The 18,035-nt window shown below is 37.5% G+C and overlaps 1 protein-coding gene across 2 annotated transcripts in view; it reads right to left on the bottom strand.

The window, feature by feature from the left end:
• Positions 1-12,540: 12,540 nt before the first annotated feature.
• Positions 12,541-18,035, bottom strand: part of SLC30A9 (solute carrier family 30 member 9) — a 107,321-nt gene continuing 101,826 nt past the window's right edge. For both annotated transcript variants that reach the window (XM_049631951.1, XM_049631952.1), the window contains exon 19: positions 12,541-13,965. In XM_049631951.1, coding sequence (XP_049487908.1) covers positions 13,921-13,965 — 45 coding nt within the window. In that variant the 3' untranslated portion in view covers positions 12,541-13,920. The remainder of the gene's footprint in view (positions 13,966-18,035) is intronic.

Here is an 18,035-nt window from a genome sequence, read left to right as displayed (position 1 = left end):
GAGAGGCAAACCAAGGAACAGACTCTTAATTGTTATGATGATTACCAGAAGGGAGATGGGGGGAGGGAGGGGCAATGGATTAAACAGGTGATGGGAATTGAGAAGTGTGTTGTGGTAAGTACCGGGTGCTGTATGGAAGTGTTGAATCACTATATTCTACACCTGAAACTAATATTACACAGTATGTTAACTAACTTTAAGGAATTTAAATTAAAAAAAAAGAAGAGATTATGTAAGGGGCACCTGGGTGGATCAGTCAGTTAAGCATCTGACTTCAGCTCAGGTCATGATCTCATGGTTCATGGGTTCTAGCCCTGAGTTGGGCTCTGTGCTGACAGCTCGGAGCCTGGAGCCTACTTCAGATTCTGTGTATCCCACTCTCTCTGCCCCTTCCTCTCTTGCATTGTCTCTCTCTCAAAAAAAATAAACATTAAAAAAAAAATTTTTAAGATTATATGAGAAATGGCTATCAAAAAGACAAGAAATAGTAAGTGTTGGTGGATGTGAAGAGAAGGGAACTCTTGTGCACTGTTAGTGGGAATGCAAACTGGTGCAGCCAGTACGGAAAACAGTATGGAGGTTCCTCAAAAAATTAAAAATAGAACTTCCCTACGACCCAGCAATTGCACTTCCAGGTATTTGTTCAAAGAAAACAGAAATATTAACTCAAAAAGATATCTGTTGGGGCGCCTGGGTGGCGCAGTCGGTTAAGCGTCCGACTTCAGCCAGGTCACGATCTCGCGGTCCGTGAGTTCGAGCCCCGCGTCAGGCTCTGGGCTGATGGCTCGGAGCCTGGAGCCTGTTTCCGATTCTGTGTCTCCCTCTCTCTCTGCCCCTCCCCCGTTCATGCTCTGTCTCTCTCTGTCCCAAAAATAAATAAAAAAAAAAAATGTTGAAAAAAAAAAATTAAAAAAAAAAAAAAAAAAAAGATATCTGCATCCCCATGTTCATTGAAGCATTATTTATAATGAAGATAACAACCTAAATGTCTACTGATGGATGAATGGATAAAGAAAATGTGGTATATATATACAAATGGAATATTGTTCAGCCATAAAAAGAAGGAAATCTTACCATTTGTGACAATGTGGATGGACCTTGAGGGCATTATGTGATGTGAAATAAGTCAGAGAAAGACAAATACCATTATGATTTCACTTATATCTCGAATCTTAAAACACAAAAGAAAACTGGGGTGCCTGGGTGGCTCAGTCGGTTAAGCAGCCAACTTCAGCTCACGTCATGATCTCATGGTTTGTTGGTTCACAAGCCCCGTGTTGGGCTCTCTGCTCTCAGTGAAGAGCCCGCTTCAGATCCTCTGTCCCCCACTCTCTCTGACCCTCCCTTGCGTGTGCTCTCTCTCTCTCAAAAATGAACATGAAAACAAAACAAAAGAAAACAAAACAAGAAAACAAAAGAGCTCATAGATGGAACAGATTGGTGATGGCCAGAGGCAGGAGTAGGCGTAGGAGAAATGAGTGAAGTAGGTCGAAAGGTACAGACTTCCAATTATGAAATAAGTTATGGGGAAATAATGTATAGCATAGTGACTATAGTTAATAATACTGTATTGCATATTTGCAAGTTGCTAAGAGATCAGATCTCAAAAGTTCTCATCACAAGAAAAAAATTTCGTCTGTAAGTATGTAAGGTGATGAATATTAAGTAGACATTATGGTGATCATTTTGCAACGTATACAAACATCAGGTCCTTATCCTATACACCTGAAACTAATATAATGTTATATACCAATTATACCTCAGTAAAGTAAAAATATTAAGTAACTTGTAAAACAAATTGAATCCTTCTCGTCTGAAAACACTGCTAAGCTTTGAGGGGTAGTCCTATTGCAAAACCAGGCCTGTCTTCGGGACACAGAAAGGCCCTGGGCCTCAGGGAAGTGAAAACAGCCCAGAGACCCCAGGAGAAACCTTGCAGAATAGGAGGCCATGGAGCAAATGAGGTGGAAAACAGCTGTGACATCTATTTCTTTCCTTCTAGAGTTCCCAACTTTCCCATTTGGAATAAACTGAGAAATTCTGCGTCAGATAGAACTTCCTGTAAAAATTTTAAATTGCTTCAATCTGAGTTTAACAGCCACCCCGCTTTCATGTCTTACTAAATCATCTTAAGGTTACATCTGGAGTTCACTAAGAAAAAGTACAATAAAAACGGGTTTTAGAGGTTTCTCAGATTTATTTAATATTTCGACCGAGAGCAGATAAATCACAACTCAGAACTCCAGCAAGAAACAATACCTTGAAGCTACACTCATGAGGAAGCAAGTTAAATATACTGAACCACCAGAGACACGACACATACCATTTCAAAACAGGCATGAGACTCTTACCTATTACGATTCTCCAGATCCAGCAGAAATGTAGCCAAGTAGAATTCACTCAACATTGAAGGCTGGAGACCATCCGCACTAGCATTCGAGAAAAGGGTTCTCAGGAATGAAAATGCACTCTGTTACTATTTGAGTAAGATGTGTTAGCCTAATTAGACACAGCTATCAACTGAAGACAACAGCCATGTTTTTGTACCCATTCTAGCCCTCTTACCTAGAACATTCTGCAGTGGGCTCTTTCGGTGCCTGGCCTTAAAGGGCACTGCCTCAAGGAGGCTTTCCTATCCCCACGACCTGGGTAGTTATGAGGTAGTACGGTGCCTACTGACACAGGGCACCCAAAAAATATTTGTTGAAACACACACACACACACACACACACACACACACACAAAACAAGCCAAGCTCATAAATACAGAAAACAGATTGGTGGTTGCCAGCAGTGGGGATGGGGTGGGGGGTGGGAGAAATGAGTGAAGGGGTCAAAAGGTACAAACTTCCAGTTATAAAATTGATAAGTTATGGTGAAGTAATTACAGCATGGAGACTACAGTTGACAATATTTGCAAGTTGCTCAGAGAACAGCTCTTAAAAGTTACCACAGGAAAAAACTCTTTGGCAACTATGTAAGGTGATAGGCTTTTGCAAGGTATACAAATGTCAAATCATCATGTACACTCGAAACTATTATACAGTCGACCCTCCAACAACAGGAGTTTGAACTGTGCAGGTCCACTTAAAATGCAGATTTTTTTAGACCACAGTACTGTAAACGTATTCTCTCTTCTTTGTGATTTTCTCAGTGCTGTTTTTTTCCTCTAGCTTACATTGCGAGAATACAGTACGTAATACATATAAGATACAAAATTTGTGTCAATCAAGTGTTCATGTTCTCAGTAAGGTTTCCAGTCAACAGTAGGCTATTGGTAGTTAAGTTCTGGGGAGTCAAAAGATACAATTATATGAGTTTTCGACTGTTTGGGGATTGGTGCTCCCAATCCCTGCGTTGGGCAAGGGTCAACTGTTATACCCCCAAGGAAAAAAGTATTTGTTGAGTGTATACAGTAATCGAAGACTCAGTTTTTAGCATTTCTTTTTCAGGTTTCCAACAGAACAATTGCCCTCGTCTTCTCTGACAAACACACCATTTCCACCGTGACCCACAGTGAGATCTGAGAGTATTTCAGGTATATAAACCAAGAGTTCAGCACACCACCATATTGATTTACAACAGTATACGCCCCTATTACTGGAGGTGGAAATCCCAGTGGGAAACTTCTGAAGTCTAATGGTATTAAACCCAAGTTCAAACATAGAAATGAGCCTAAGACTTTTCCCTTTAAAACTGTGGGTTCTCACCTCTTTTTAAAAGGAAATATTAAAATTAAAATTCTTTTTAAATTTTTAAATGTTTAGTTTTGAGAGAGAGCAGGGGAGGGGCAGAGAGAGAGGGGGCAGAGGATCTGAGGCAGACTCCGGGCTGACAGCAGAGAACTCAATGCGGGGCTGGAACCCAGGAACCACGAGATCATGAGCTGAGCTGAAGTCAGACGCTTAACTGACTGAGCCACCCACGCGCCCCTAAAATTAAAATTCTAACTCAAGGATTCTCACATCTTAGTTTTTTTAATTGTTATTATTAAAGTATAATAAACATACAGTGTTTTATTAGTTTCAGGTGTACAATATGATTCAACCATTCTAGCTATACATTATTCAGTGCTCATCAAGATAAGTGTACCCTTAATCCTTTTCACAGATTTCACCCCTCCCCCCACCAACCTCCCCTCTGGCAACCACCAGTTTGTTCTCTGTATATAACAGTATGTTTTTGGCCTCTTGTTTATTAATTTGTTTTGTTTCTTAAATTCCACAGATGAGTGAAATCGTATGGTGTTTGTCTTTCTCTGACTTATTTCACTTATCATAATACCCTCTAGGTCCATCCATGTGGTTGCAAAGGGCAAGATTTCATTCTTTTTCTATTATATATATGAGAGACTTGAACATCCGTTATCTCAAGAAGATTAAAGAATTGTGCTTTTAAATTATCTTTTTATTATAAAAGACAGGCTCCTTGTAGGAAATCTGTAAATGACAAAAACAGAAAAGGAAAAATCACCTATGTATGAACACTGTTAGTATTTAGTGTATTTCCTTTCAGTCCTTTTTCTATGTACCCAAAATTGGAACGGTCCTAAATATAGTCATGTATCCTGTTTTTATTTTTGCACTAAAAAATGAGTCCTTAGCACTTCCTAAAATTTACAAAATACTTGCTCATAAAAATATTTTTAGTGTGCACAATAAAAAGTAAAGAACTCCCACCCCATCCCAAACCTTAGCTGTAACAACTTGGAAGTGCTAGGTGCGTGTGTCCTTACGTTTTTCTCTATAGTAAGCATTTTGCCGTATTATTAAATGTTCTGCAAAAAATGCTCCCAAAGATTGCATTATATTCTACCTTATAAATATGCAATATTTGAACCATTTTCCTAAATTAAACAATTTTTGTATGAAAGCAACTGCATTTCCTTAGATTGTATTTCTAGAAGTGGAATGACAAGGTCAGAACGTACGAACATTTTCCAGACTCTTGGTCCTACAAACGGGTGGTCCCAGTTCACACACCCCTCAGCAGCATATCAGCGTGCCTACCTTACAAACGTAGTTTTGATGAAGATTAGTATCAATCCACTTAAATGATGTTTGACAGACACATTATGACACTGTATTACAATCATTTGTAAGGGCCGCTTGTCAGTGTAACTAGACCGTGAGCCAGAAGACCAAGTTTATGTCTTTTTTACCTTTATACTTCTACAGACCAGCATCATACACAAAACCACCTGAATGTCTGCTATGTGTCAGATCTCATTCTATACCTGGAGATACAGCTCTAATGGATGTTACATTCTAGTGGAGATACACAAGAAAATAAACAGGGATAACTTATAGTACGCCAGGGAACAAATACTTTGGTCAAAACCAAATCGGGGTTGGGGCACTTGAGTGGCTCAGTTGGTTAAGCGTCTGACTCCTGATTTCGGCTCAGGTCATGATCCCACATTTCATGAGTTCAAGCCCCACATAGAGCTCTGTGCTGGCAGTGCAGAGCCTTCTTGGGATTCTCTCTCTCTTTTGCCCTCCCTGCCCCTCTCCCGCTCACACTGTCTCTGTCTCTCTGAAACTAAACAAATAAACTTTAAAAAAAATCGGAGAAAAATTAGGAAACTGGAGGCAAAAATGGAGAGAGGATTTGCCCTATTTTATTATATAGGGCAGTGAGAAAAGGCCTCATTTGAGAAGGTGGCATTTAAGCACATATTTGAAGAAAGAAGCATGCTGTGTGGGTATGTGGTGGGAAGAGTATTTCAGGCAGTGCAAAGGCCCAGAGAGCATCCTTAGGATGTATGAAAAGCAGAAAGGCCAGTCTGGCTGGAACAGTGACGGAGAGAATAGTAGAAAATGGGGTCAGAGAGATAGTGCGGAAATGCATCATGGAGAATTTGTAAGCCTTGTCAGATTTTGTCTGTTACTCTATATGAGATGGGAAGCTATTAGGAAGGCTTTGAGAAATTACATGATTGGATATATTTTCAAAAAAATCACAAGCTACTGTGTTGAAATAGACTGTGGACTAGGATTATGGGGGAAACCAGTTAAGAAGCTACTTTGGAAAAGCAATTGATATAATGATGGCTGACATTAAAATAATAGTTGAGTTGAATGGATTCTAAATATATTTTGAAAGTAGAGTCAGAGGATCTTGCTAAGGTATTGAATTGTCCATTGTATGAGAAATGCAGAGGAACCAGGCTTGAAGTCAAGATTTGAGCCAACTGAAAAAATGAAGGTGCCACTTACTGAAAATATTACAAGAGACTTTCTGAAGGCAAGGTGAAGAAATTGGGAATTTTGATTCTAAGTTCTCTTCTCTAAGGCCTTTAGATGATGCAAGTTTCATACCAATTTAGCCATTTGCATGGCGACCATGTTAAACTAAAATTAATCCTCAGAATCACATAATTTTTATCAACCTGGGTAAGACTTTTTGATGACTCAAGAACATTTTTAAGGGTTGACTTGTTCTCTAATGTTCAGAATGTTGATTGTAGATTTGAGAGATGAAGTCCAGTTCAAATTATTTTTAAAATGAGAAATTTACATATTCAAGGTAACACTAACTAGTTATAGCCTCAAGTTATAGCTCAAGACCTAATTATACACGAATGCATTTTTTTAAGAACTAAGCTAGAATTTCTTTCCCTCTCCTCCAACAACAAAAACCAGGCACCATAGATGCTCCCTGACTTATGACGGTTCAACTTACAATGTTTGGACTTTACGATGGTGCAAAAGAAATACACATTCAGTAGAAACCATACTTCAAAATTTGAATTTTGGTATTTTCTCCAAGCTAGCGATCTGTGGTAGGCAACACTCTTGTACTGCTTAGGCAGTAGCAGTGAGCAGCAGCTCCTATTAGATGCAAACACAAAAGTAAACGAATATACTTAAACCACTCTGTACCTGATAAAACCATTCTGTTTTTCACTCTCGGTACAGCAGTCGATAACATACATGGGACATTCAACACTTGTTATAAATCGTCTTTGTATTAAATGATTTTGCCCAACCGTAGGATAATGTAAGTGTTCTGAGCATGTTAAAGGTAGATTAGGCTAAGCTGTGATGTTCGGTAGGTTAGGTATAGTACATGTGTTTTCAACTTATGTATTTTCAACTCACAATGGGTTTACTGGGACATAAATCATCACAAGTTGAGGAAGATCTTATTTTGTTGTACACTACAAAGATACTTTAAAATATTAAAGAAATTAGAATTACTTTATGTTAGCACTGTCCAAAAAGAACTGTGAAATGGAAATGTTTTATATCTACACTGTATTACATGATAGCCACTAGCCACATGTTAGCTACTGAGCACACGAAAAGGTGGCTAATGCAACTGAGGAACTGAGTTTTCAATTTAATTAACTTACGTGTAAATAGCCCCATGTCACAAGTGGCTACCATATGGTAAAGCACAGCACTATACTGTTATATCCTCTTGATGTAATTTTTAGTGAACACAAAACTCTGGAAATTGGCTGTGTACTTTTTAAATTATAAGAAGATTCCTTAATGTAGGAGTATTCTCCCATCTGTGTAGAACAGAGGAAATATATGCTATAAACTTATATGTATATATGTATGTTTGTGTCCATATACACACCAAATATCTGTAAGAATACATCATAAGTTTGTAGTATTAGTTGCCTCTGGGAAAGGAAAATGGGTAAGTAGGGGTCACAGTTGGAAGCGAGAATGTTCCCTGTATATGTTTGAACATCCTTAATTTTAAACACTTTTAAAGTTTAAGAGAGAAAGAGAGAGAGCGCACAGGCATGTGAGTGGGCGAGGGGTACAGACAGGGAGAGAATCCCAAGCAATGCAGAGCCCATGCAGGGCTCCATCTCACAAACCGTGAGATCATGACTTGAAATCAAGAGTTGGACACTTAACTGATTGAGCCACCCAGGCGCCCCTGAACCTTCTTAAATTTTGTATCATATAAATGGTTTATCTATTCAAATACAATTTTAGGGTATTTTTTAAATTTTTGATTAATGCTAATCTACATACCTTTCCCTAAATATCTTTCCTGTATGGTTCCAATCGATGACTGACAGTTGAACTAAGTATTATTACCTTCTGGGTAGGTCTCTAAGATGGCCTATAAGTAATATTTGAAAATATATCCCCTTAAGGGGCTTAAGATTGTCTCTCTCTCTCTCTCTCCCTCTGTCCCTTTCCCCCCTCCTCTCCCATGTGCACTGTCTCTAAAAAATAAAATTAATTTTTTAAATATTTTTGAGAGAGAGAGAGAGAGAGAGAGAGAGAGAGAGAGAGAGGCAGAGAGAGAGGGACACACAGAAGCAGGCTCCAGGCTCCGAGCTGTCAGCACAGAGACCTACGTGGGGCTCGAACCCACAGACAGTGAGATCATGACCTGAGCCGAAGTCGGACGCCTAACCAACCAAGACATCCAGATGCCCCTCTAAGAAATAAAATAAAGGGGCGCCTGGGTGGCTCAGTCAGTTAGGCGTCCAACTTTGGCTCCATGATCTTGTGGTTTGTGAGTTCAAGCCCCGTGTCAGCTCTGTGCTGACAGGTCAGAGCCTGGAGCCTGCTTCGGATTCTGTCTCCTCTTTCTGCCCCTCCCATGCTCATGCTCTGTCTCTCAATAATAAATAAACGTTAAATAAAAAAATAAGTAAGTAATCTCAGCAGTGACAGCCAATTCTTCAGCTTCTGTAAAATGTCAATGTTCCACCCCAACCCCACCTCACTGATCCCCCTGTTCCAAGCAGTCCAAATTAGATGTGGCTTGTTGACTCCTATTACCTCATTGGCTTATTTTATAATAAAATGATTGTTTTGCTTCTGCTTTCTATACAGTGCTACTCCTCTTGGGCTCATCTGCTCACCAGTGACTTGTAAAGAGCCAAATTTTGAGTTCAAATTCGACCTCTGACCTTTACCAGCTGCATACCCTCAGACATTACAGATCTAACTGGATCTCAGTTTCCTCACCTGCATCTCTGCTTCACTGGCTCTTTGTAATGATTAGATGGCTTAATACATGTATAATGGTACCTGATATTAAAGAACTCAAAGTATCCTTTGATAGCTATCATAATACCAACAGACATGTTTTAAGTCTATTTTAAAGCCTCTACAAGCCCTTAAAGATACAGATACAATTCTTCATTTTGCTATGCAAATTCTGAATTATTGTGTTTCTGTTTTTAATAAATTTTGATTTTGGGGAGGGACATACGCCCTTCAAAATACATTACTCTCAGTATTACTTTGGTTTAGTTTCTTGTGAAAAAGAAAATAGTCCGAATTCCTACATTAGGATTAGCATAGAATTCAACATGGACCCCAGTGCGGGCTGGCTCTAGGCTGCAGCTCTTGGTGTTTTTGTGTTTTGTATTTTTTCCTCTAAATATGTTATATAGACACTTCTCAAAAGAAAGAACCTAGTTAACATGTTTACATAATCTAGTTTTGTCAAAATGGAATGATACTATGTACCAATAAGGGATAGAACTTTTTGGGTTTGTGCTTTATCAGACACATAATATCCTAACAGTATATTAACAGCAGTTCTCTTCGAGGCGCCTGGGGGGGGGTTCCGTTGGTTAAGCATCTGACTTCAGCTCAGGTTATGATCTCACGGTTTGTGAGTTTGAATCCCGCATCAGTCTCTGCACAAGTGCAGAGCCTGCTTGGGATTCTCTCTCCCCAGCCCCCCTCTTTTTCTGCTCTTCCCCCACTTATGCACCCTCTCTTTCTAAATAAATAAACTTATAAAACTAAGTTTTCTTTACACTGAAAAATGATTATAAAATGATTTAAGAGTTGTTACACTTTAGTTTTGTAAAACCAGGAAATTTACAAACTAACAAGCATACTCAATGATTAATAAATTGTTCAAAAATGCAGGCATTTAAAAAATTTATTTTTGAGAGAGAGAGCCACCCAGGCACCAATATGCAGGCATTTTTAAGGTAAAATATATCATTCTACACTTTACAATTTAGTTCTTACTACATGAGGTAAAAAAGGATTTATGTTGACAAAAACATTTATTTATCAGGAGAAAAAAATCCCAAACTAGTAAGTGAACTGCTCTTACTTGCCATGTGACATTTGTTAAGGAAAAAGCATCCTGAGGGACCAGGACCATCTTAATCTGCCAGCAAAATCAGACAGATGAAATACAATAGAAACAAAAATTTTCTTTTCCATAAAACCAAGTCTAGGGATGCTAGTAAACTTAGTGCAAATATAAAGGCTGCCAGAACCATCTTCCATATAAATGCCTTCCAAATTTCCATTTCAGACACAGGGATGAGGGATTTAGGGGAGACAATCTTTGAATCAACATTTTACCTTCAATTCTTTGCTTCACTGACTTCTGACAGTTTGGCAAATTAGGGGTCATCACATTTAGAAGAGATGCCAAAGCCTGACAAATGCAATCTAAGAAAGACAGTATAAATTCTAAATGCCTGTGTAATTTTCTGTAGTTCCCAGCATTCTACCTCAAAAAGTCATCAGATTTAAAACTTAAGTCATTTCCTTTAGATGGTACAATTTTAGCAAAAAGCTTTTTTCAAATTATGGGATAATTAAGGTAACACTAAAATTCATATACCCGAAATTCAAGTCTTACGCCATTTTGTTATTCTGGGTTACTTGGTGTGTGAGTAGGAAGATGTATGGCAGAGATTAACTTTGTTTTTGAAAAAAATTTGAAAAATTTCCAATCTAATCCTATCTCAGTTTCTTCAGTACATGTTCAGAAATCTCCGTCCTTGGAATTAGGTATTATTATTGGCCACCAAGATGGCCACTTAAAAATAAGTTTCCATCCCTCATGCTCCCACTGCCCTGGTCTAAAAAATGTGCCACCTTACCTAGTTTGGTGCCTGCTATTTACAGGTGATTAGAGATCCACTCTCAGCCGGAGCTGAAAACAAGCAATCTTCACCTTTGAGTTCCTAAATGCAGCTTAATACAAGTAGGAGTCCCAGGTCCATGACTGCCCTCTTCACTGTCCAACGTTACTTTCGCAATTATTCTACCACAGAAGCTATTTCCCTTGAATACACTGAGATTTACATGCTTAAATATTCAAATGGTATGCATCAGGTCAGGACTCAAAAGTATTAATTTGGAAAACACAGAAACAAGAAACCTGAACTTGATATTCTATTTATTTATTTAATTTATTTATGAGAGGAAGAGAAACAGAGCACGAACAGGGGAGGGGCAGAGAGAGTAGGAGACGCAGAAACCGAAGCAGGCTCCAGGCTCTGAGCTGTCAGCACAGAGCCTGACGCAGGGCTCGAACTCAGACACCGCGAGATCATGACCTGAACTGAAGTCAGACGCTTAACTGACTGAGCCACCCAGGCGCCCCTATTTATAAGTTTGTTTTTATTTATTTTGAGAGGAGATACAGAGCAAGTGGGGGAGGGGCAGGGGGAGAGGGAGACAGAATCTCAAGCAGGCTCTGCACCATCACGCAGAGCCCGAGGGGGTCAAGCTCAGGAACCAGGAGATATGACCTGAGCCGAGGTCAAGAGTCCATGCTTAACCGACTGAGCCACCCAGGTGCCCCTTCTCTTATTTTTAAAGGCCCAGGGGCTCCTAGCTGGCTCAGTTAAGTGTCTGACTTTGGCTTAGGTCATGAGCTCACAGTTTGTGAGTTTGAGCCCCACACTGGGCTCACTGCTGTCAGCACAGAGCCCACTTCAGATCCTCAGTCTCCCTATCTCTCTGCCCTTCCCCACTCTCTCTCATGCACTCTCTTTCAAAAAAAAAAAAAAGAAAAGAAAAAGAAAAAGGTCCAAATTCCCTGGTTTTAAAATTCAAATTTGACTCTAGTTTAAAAGGAAAAAAAAAAAAAAAGCAGTGATAGCATACATTTCCTGATTCCATAGAAATACTCAAATTCATAGATAATGCTGTACTTCTTTATGTCAAATTTTGTTAAACAAACTTTACAAGATCAGTGCAGAACAGAGCTGGAAAGAAATGACAGAAACAGAAGCCTTCAATTATTATTTAAGAATAGGTATGATCTCAGTCAAAATCAGATTAGAAAACTCAAGGAAATATCCGGCATTGGCTTCTTTTAGGGAATCCTTAAAAAACCTACCATTTGGAATAACTTCTGTATCCCAACTTTGACATTCTTTCCTAAATGAATTCATTATTCCTATTTTTGCTATGTGGAATTTTTCAGAGTAATTTTCCTAGGAGGTAATTGGATATAATCACGTACCTTCCCATATGGCAGTGACATGGGACTAACAAATGGCAAGTGGGAAGGGGAGAGAAGATATAAACAGTATAGAGTGAAGTATAAGGAGTAAAACACAGTTAAAAAAAAAAAAGTGAAGAATTTGCGACCATAAGAACCAGAATCAAATTTTGTGTGTGTGTGTATAACAATTTTATATCTTCAAAAATAAAACTGGAATGTTATTTCACTTAAAATGTACAATACGCAAAATGCTCTGCAAAGGTAAAAAAAATGTACACCAACATGAATTTTCATGATTTTCTAATACATGACACTTTTGGATCAAAAAATTACCATTACAAACCCTTTAATCAAATGTTTATTTTTTGTTTCCAGCATTACAATCTGCTGTGATTCATAAACTTCCATCTAAGTTAAGTTTTTAGCCACTGACCTCATACAAGTAGTTAGGTTCTTACATCAACCACCCACTTATCCAGCAAAGAATCACCCAGCTACAACTCTTGCATGGACAATGCTCACTACCACCCTGAACAACTTAAAGTGCATGAGTTATTTTGATGAATGGAGACACAGCTGTAGTTTTGCACTAAATTTTTCATTACTGAATTGTATGTTTTTTCACCTTGGTACCTTATCACTAGAAAGCTACTTACTTACATAATGTTTTAACCATATATTATGATAAATGCCCATTTATAACTGTAAGAAACTCATGTTACAGACACACTATTGACTATGATATTATACAAAATCATGGCCACAAGTTTCCGCATAAGAGATTTACTTCTCTTTCTCTTAAAGCAAGAAATATCTCACAGTTCAGATTTACATGAGTAGTGCCTTTTAAAATAAATTAAAAATAAAATGCTGTCCCGTCTGTAAAATTATAAATATTTCTAGTCCATTTTACAGAATTTTAAAATGCTTATAAATGCATTACCGCCTAGTAAATACACATTATGGCACTGAAGCCAGTTAAAAAACAAAAAAAAACCCCAGCCATCAAACTGGCCTATGGAAACATCCCGGGTTATTCTGTATCTCCTACACTGGAAAAATTAAACTAAATAAAGAAAAAAGTAAAGGAGAGATAAGAAATTTACAAAATGGCAACTACTACAACCTAAAAGGTGGACTGAAATGTCCTCCTTCGATTCAGTAACTAAGCCGTTTCTGGAATGAACATTTATGGATAACTAGGATAGGAGAGTGTTCCTCTTAATGCTCAGGGCAGAATCATGTAGAAATAATTTCCACATTCTGTAAGGAAAAAACAGAGTGACTATTTAAAAACTAAATTTAACCAGAACGTTCAAGATTGGCAGGTTCTGATGGAGTGACATCTTCAAAGGTAACAAAATTAAAACTCATAATCCTATGGATGATGCTTATTTTTACAAATGTGAAGAAAGGAAACATGATCGCAAGATACAATATACCCTGACAGAGTAAAATGAAAAATTATGAACAATTTAAGTAACTAAAATGTTCTCTATTGAAACATAAAAACATGATTTCCAAATTGATTCAACTTGTAATAGGTCCCTTACAAGGATGAAGTAGTCATTCTGTAGATGCTGAACTGCCCTTCACATTAAATACTTCCTCCATCTTCAAAAAAACAGCTTCTGAATGGCCCTGACGCCTTCAGTACAGGAGAGCAGGCTCGCGGACTTGTTTCCAAGGCTTTCCTCCAAAGAGATTCATTCAATAAAATCTATAATATCTCCAAATCTACATGTCGAACTTCAGGATTTCGTTTCTGGAAGGAAAAATCACCACCACATTATTCATAGCAAAACTGAATTTTGTTTCCTTTTATTCCGTTAGATCACTAAAGCCACTGACAACATTTGGTCAAACGACTACAGTGTAGCATATTAGCAAGATAAAAATCAATAGATGAATACTACACACTATAAACAATATGGTAAGTAGCCCCATCTCCCTGAGTTTGTCCAAATGTTCGTTAATACATTAATGGATGAAGAACCTAGTATGTGCCAAGCATTGCAAAGCACTGTAAATACACTCGTTTGTGGTGAAAAGAAAATCACTGTAAAACAGTAACAATCCGAAGAAATAAACTGACATTCACTTATTTTATATATTTTAGCAACACCCCATATAGTCTTGTGGCAGACACTGTGCTAAATAGTGGAGCTGGAACTATGATTATTAGTAAGTCTGTTCTTGACCTTGAGGGACTCAGTTTAGCCAGCAAGACCAGTGTATCAGTAACCATCTACAAGTGAAAGCATTGCGGCTAATAAAAATAGCAGTTAACATTTAATAAGCAGTCACCCTTATGTCAAGTACCATGCTAAGTAAGGGGCTTCACGTGCATGTGTGTTTTAAAATCCTCATAACTCAATTATTTCCATTTTATATATGGGAAAATTGAAGTTTGAAGAAATTAACTAACCTACCTATGTTATGAGCTACTAAGTGACGAAGCCAGGATACATTCTGGACCTCAAGCTCCTAACTATTACAATGAATGCACTGAAACGCTAACTCAGGGAACAAAACCGCCAGATCTATTACTTTAACTCACGAGATTAAGACTTCACTGAGAGTATTAAGACTTCACTGAGAGTATCTAAACAAGGCCTGAAAGTAGTGAGTTTTCCAGATAGATGATGACAAGGATCATCATCTAGACAGAGGAAACAATACAAGCAAAGTCAGCCGGAGAAGGGTGTACTGGCCATATGGTATAGTTAGCCACAGGGGTTGCGAAAAGGGCAGGATCAGTAATGAGGCTGGAAAGGCAGGCAGAAACCAGGTTGTGAAAAATTTTAAATGCCGGCTTAAGGAACTTCAGCAACAGAAAGTATCTTTATTACATTCCTATTCTATGCCAGGCACTGAAGTATACAACAATGAACAGGAAACAAAACAGTACTTGTCTTCAACGAACGTCTGTCCAGTGAGGAAATACAGGTTAAGTAAGCAGCACTTAGAGTAGTCTGCTACTTAAAGAGCAAGGTAAAGGTCTTGGGGTTGTATCTTTATGGGTACAAAAAGGAAGGACACCTAAATCTGGGAGTGGGGGGAGGGATTAAAAGTGTAATAAAATGTAATATAATGACATTATGAGAATGGAGGACAGAGAGAACATATAAAACTATATAACTAACTTACATCTATCAAAGAGGAGATAAATAACGTGGAAGCAGTTTAAGATCTTCCTATAGAAATATGGCAGTAAATCTAAAAGAAATACTAAAAATGGTTGCTTCTAAGCATGACTGAGGATGGTGAGGAAGGTGACACTTCTGTTTATAAGCTTTTCAGTTCTGTTTGACTTTATAAATTCTGTATATTATTTTTTTGATATTATTTGATAAAAATTATAAAAATAGGGGCGCCTGACTGGCTCAGTTGGAAGAGCATGCGACTCTTGATCTTGGGGTCATGAGTTCGGGCCGATGCTGGGTGTAGAGATTAGTAAGTAAATATTAAACCAATCAACCAACATGGGGAAAAGCTCTTCTAAGTGATTCTGATAATCAGTGAGGATTAGGAACATTTGCATATTACTCAAAGGAATTCAATTATAAAGGCAAGAATCTGATATAACACTAGAGTTTAGCTCCAACTAGAGCATTTTATTGAGTGTGCACTGGCATTCTTCTTATGACTAGTTTTGTTCCGGTATACCTGGGGGTACTCTCCTCTTGGATACTAATATGAGAGTGGCCAGGGGCCCCCCAAACATGGGGGTACACTTTTGTTCTCAATTTTCTCTTTACCTTAAACTATTTGCTCTTTTCTAGAATTCCTTAAATTCAATACAGAATAAAAAAATATTTCCTCTAACAGAAATGAAACTGAATTTTATTTTCTCTTTCCAATCCACCCTAACCCATCCCAATATGACTTTAAAAAGTTTAGGTATTAATGGAAAATTTGAAATTATTCTGCCTAAAAAAACCACTATATGTAAAATGTGTACCAAAAAAAAATCTAATCTCAAGAAAAAGAAACTGAGGCACCTGGGTGGCTCAGTCAGTTAAGTGACCGACTTCAGCTCATGATCTCATGGTTTGTGAGTTCGAGCCCTACATCAGCTGTCACCTCAGAGCCTAGAGACTGTGTCTCCCTTTCTCTCTATGCCTCCCCAGCTTGTGCCCTGTCTTTCAAAAATAAATAAACTTTAAGAAAAAAGAAAAAGAAAGTAAAAATTTGATGTACTCTGTTTTAAAATCAAGTTTTTTGAGAGAAAATTATCAAATTCCTAACATGAAATGTGCCAAATACGAAGACAAGCACAATATGAATTAAAAAAATAGGATTAATATCCTTAGATTTTAATGTTTAGTGCCTAATAAGATATCATGTGTATATAGCAGAAACTGAATAAACAGAGCTGAAAATCAATAATTGGTGCTCAATTTGTAATTTTCATTCATTTGTTCTACAGATACTTATTGATTTATTATGTTCCAGGCACTATTCAACTTGAATTAGAACATTTTACATGGCACAAATTTATTTCAACACTCATACTTTAGAGAGATAAGAAGCAAATAGTGTAATTTTATAATGTTGCAGACTCAAAAAAATGCTACAGGAGGATGCAATTCAAGAAGCAAAAGACAGAGTAAAGGGCACAGCATTTAACCGGAATACTACTTATTAGGAATTTGCAAATACTATGGCATCATCCCACTGAATTAATTTCCCATAGAATTACTGCTTCCCAAACATAAAAACTTCATAGAAGAAGACTGAAATATAGAGGTAAAGCAAAAAAATTTTAGTTAACAGTTCAAAGAACTTCATACATATTTCACATTTATACTACGTGATTAGCTTCTATAATACACATTAGCTTCTATTATTTTTAATGTTTTTACATAGAACTATGCAAAGTTGTAAGGGCGCCTGGGTGGCTTAATCAGCTGAGAATCTGACTCTTGATTTCGACTCAGGTCATGATCCCAGTGTCATAGGATTGAACCCCGTGTCATTCTCCACACTGAATGTAGAGCCTGCTTAGGATTTTTTTCTCTCTCTTTCCCTCTGCCCCTCTCCCCTGCTGTGCACTCTCTCTCATTAAAATTTGAAGAAAAAAAAAAAGGAACTATGCAGGTTATAGATTTTAGCCAAAAATAGTATCTATTCTAATAATTATCAGATAAATGGCATCACTCAATAGAGATGGCTAGACTGAATTTTATTATTGAGTGTGATTCCAAAGTGATTCAATAATTATTCAAATTTAAATTGAGAAGACAACCATGCTTAGATACTAAAAAAGGGAATATGCCAAAGTTTTAGTTTTCAAAAGATGACCAGCTTATTTTCAAAACAAGATAAAAGAATTACATTTATGCCCTCTCCTGGTTTAGTTCCTAAATTATGAAGAACTTTTCTTTAACATTAATTATGCCTTATTACCTTAGAGAGGATTCTAACCTGAAAGTATGGGTTAAAGTTTGCTTCCTGGTTTGAAAGTCTTATATAATTCAGAAACACATGAGTTAGTTCAGTGCGTTAAAGATTTAATAGCTTCTAATTAAAGCACAAAGCTAAACAAAACCAATAAATTTATCTGATTGTGATAAGAGTAAATATAGTTAAGAATGACCAATTTGTTAATTATTCTCATATCTGGCTTCTGACTTATTGTTTCTATTACAGAGTAAAGCTAAAATAAAGATTTAGTCTAAAAGCTCATTATTTTATCCTTTCCAGGGAAATTTTTAAAAAAAGATAGAATGGAAAAGCAAAGTTTATTCATTCTTGTGTCACCCTGCACAAGAAGAATCATCTTGCGTTATATTTGGAAAAGTGACTTTCAAAGTGTGGTCCAAAGGTTCT

The sequence above is a fragment of the Panthera uncia genome, chromosome B1 (genome assembly GCF_023721935.1).
Source record: "Panthera uncia isolate 11264 chromosome B1, Puncia_PCG_1.0, whole genome shotgun sequence".
NCBI classification, from domain to species: Eukaryota; Metazoa; Chordata; class Mammalia; order Carnivora; family Felidae; genus Panthera; species Panthera uncia.
The sequence above is the reverse complement of the archived record's forward strand: the minus strand, read 5'-3'. Positions and strand labels throughout refer to the sequence as shown.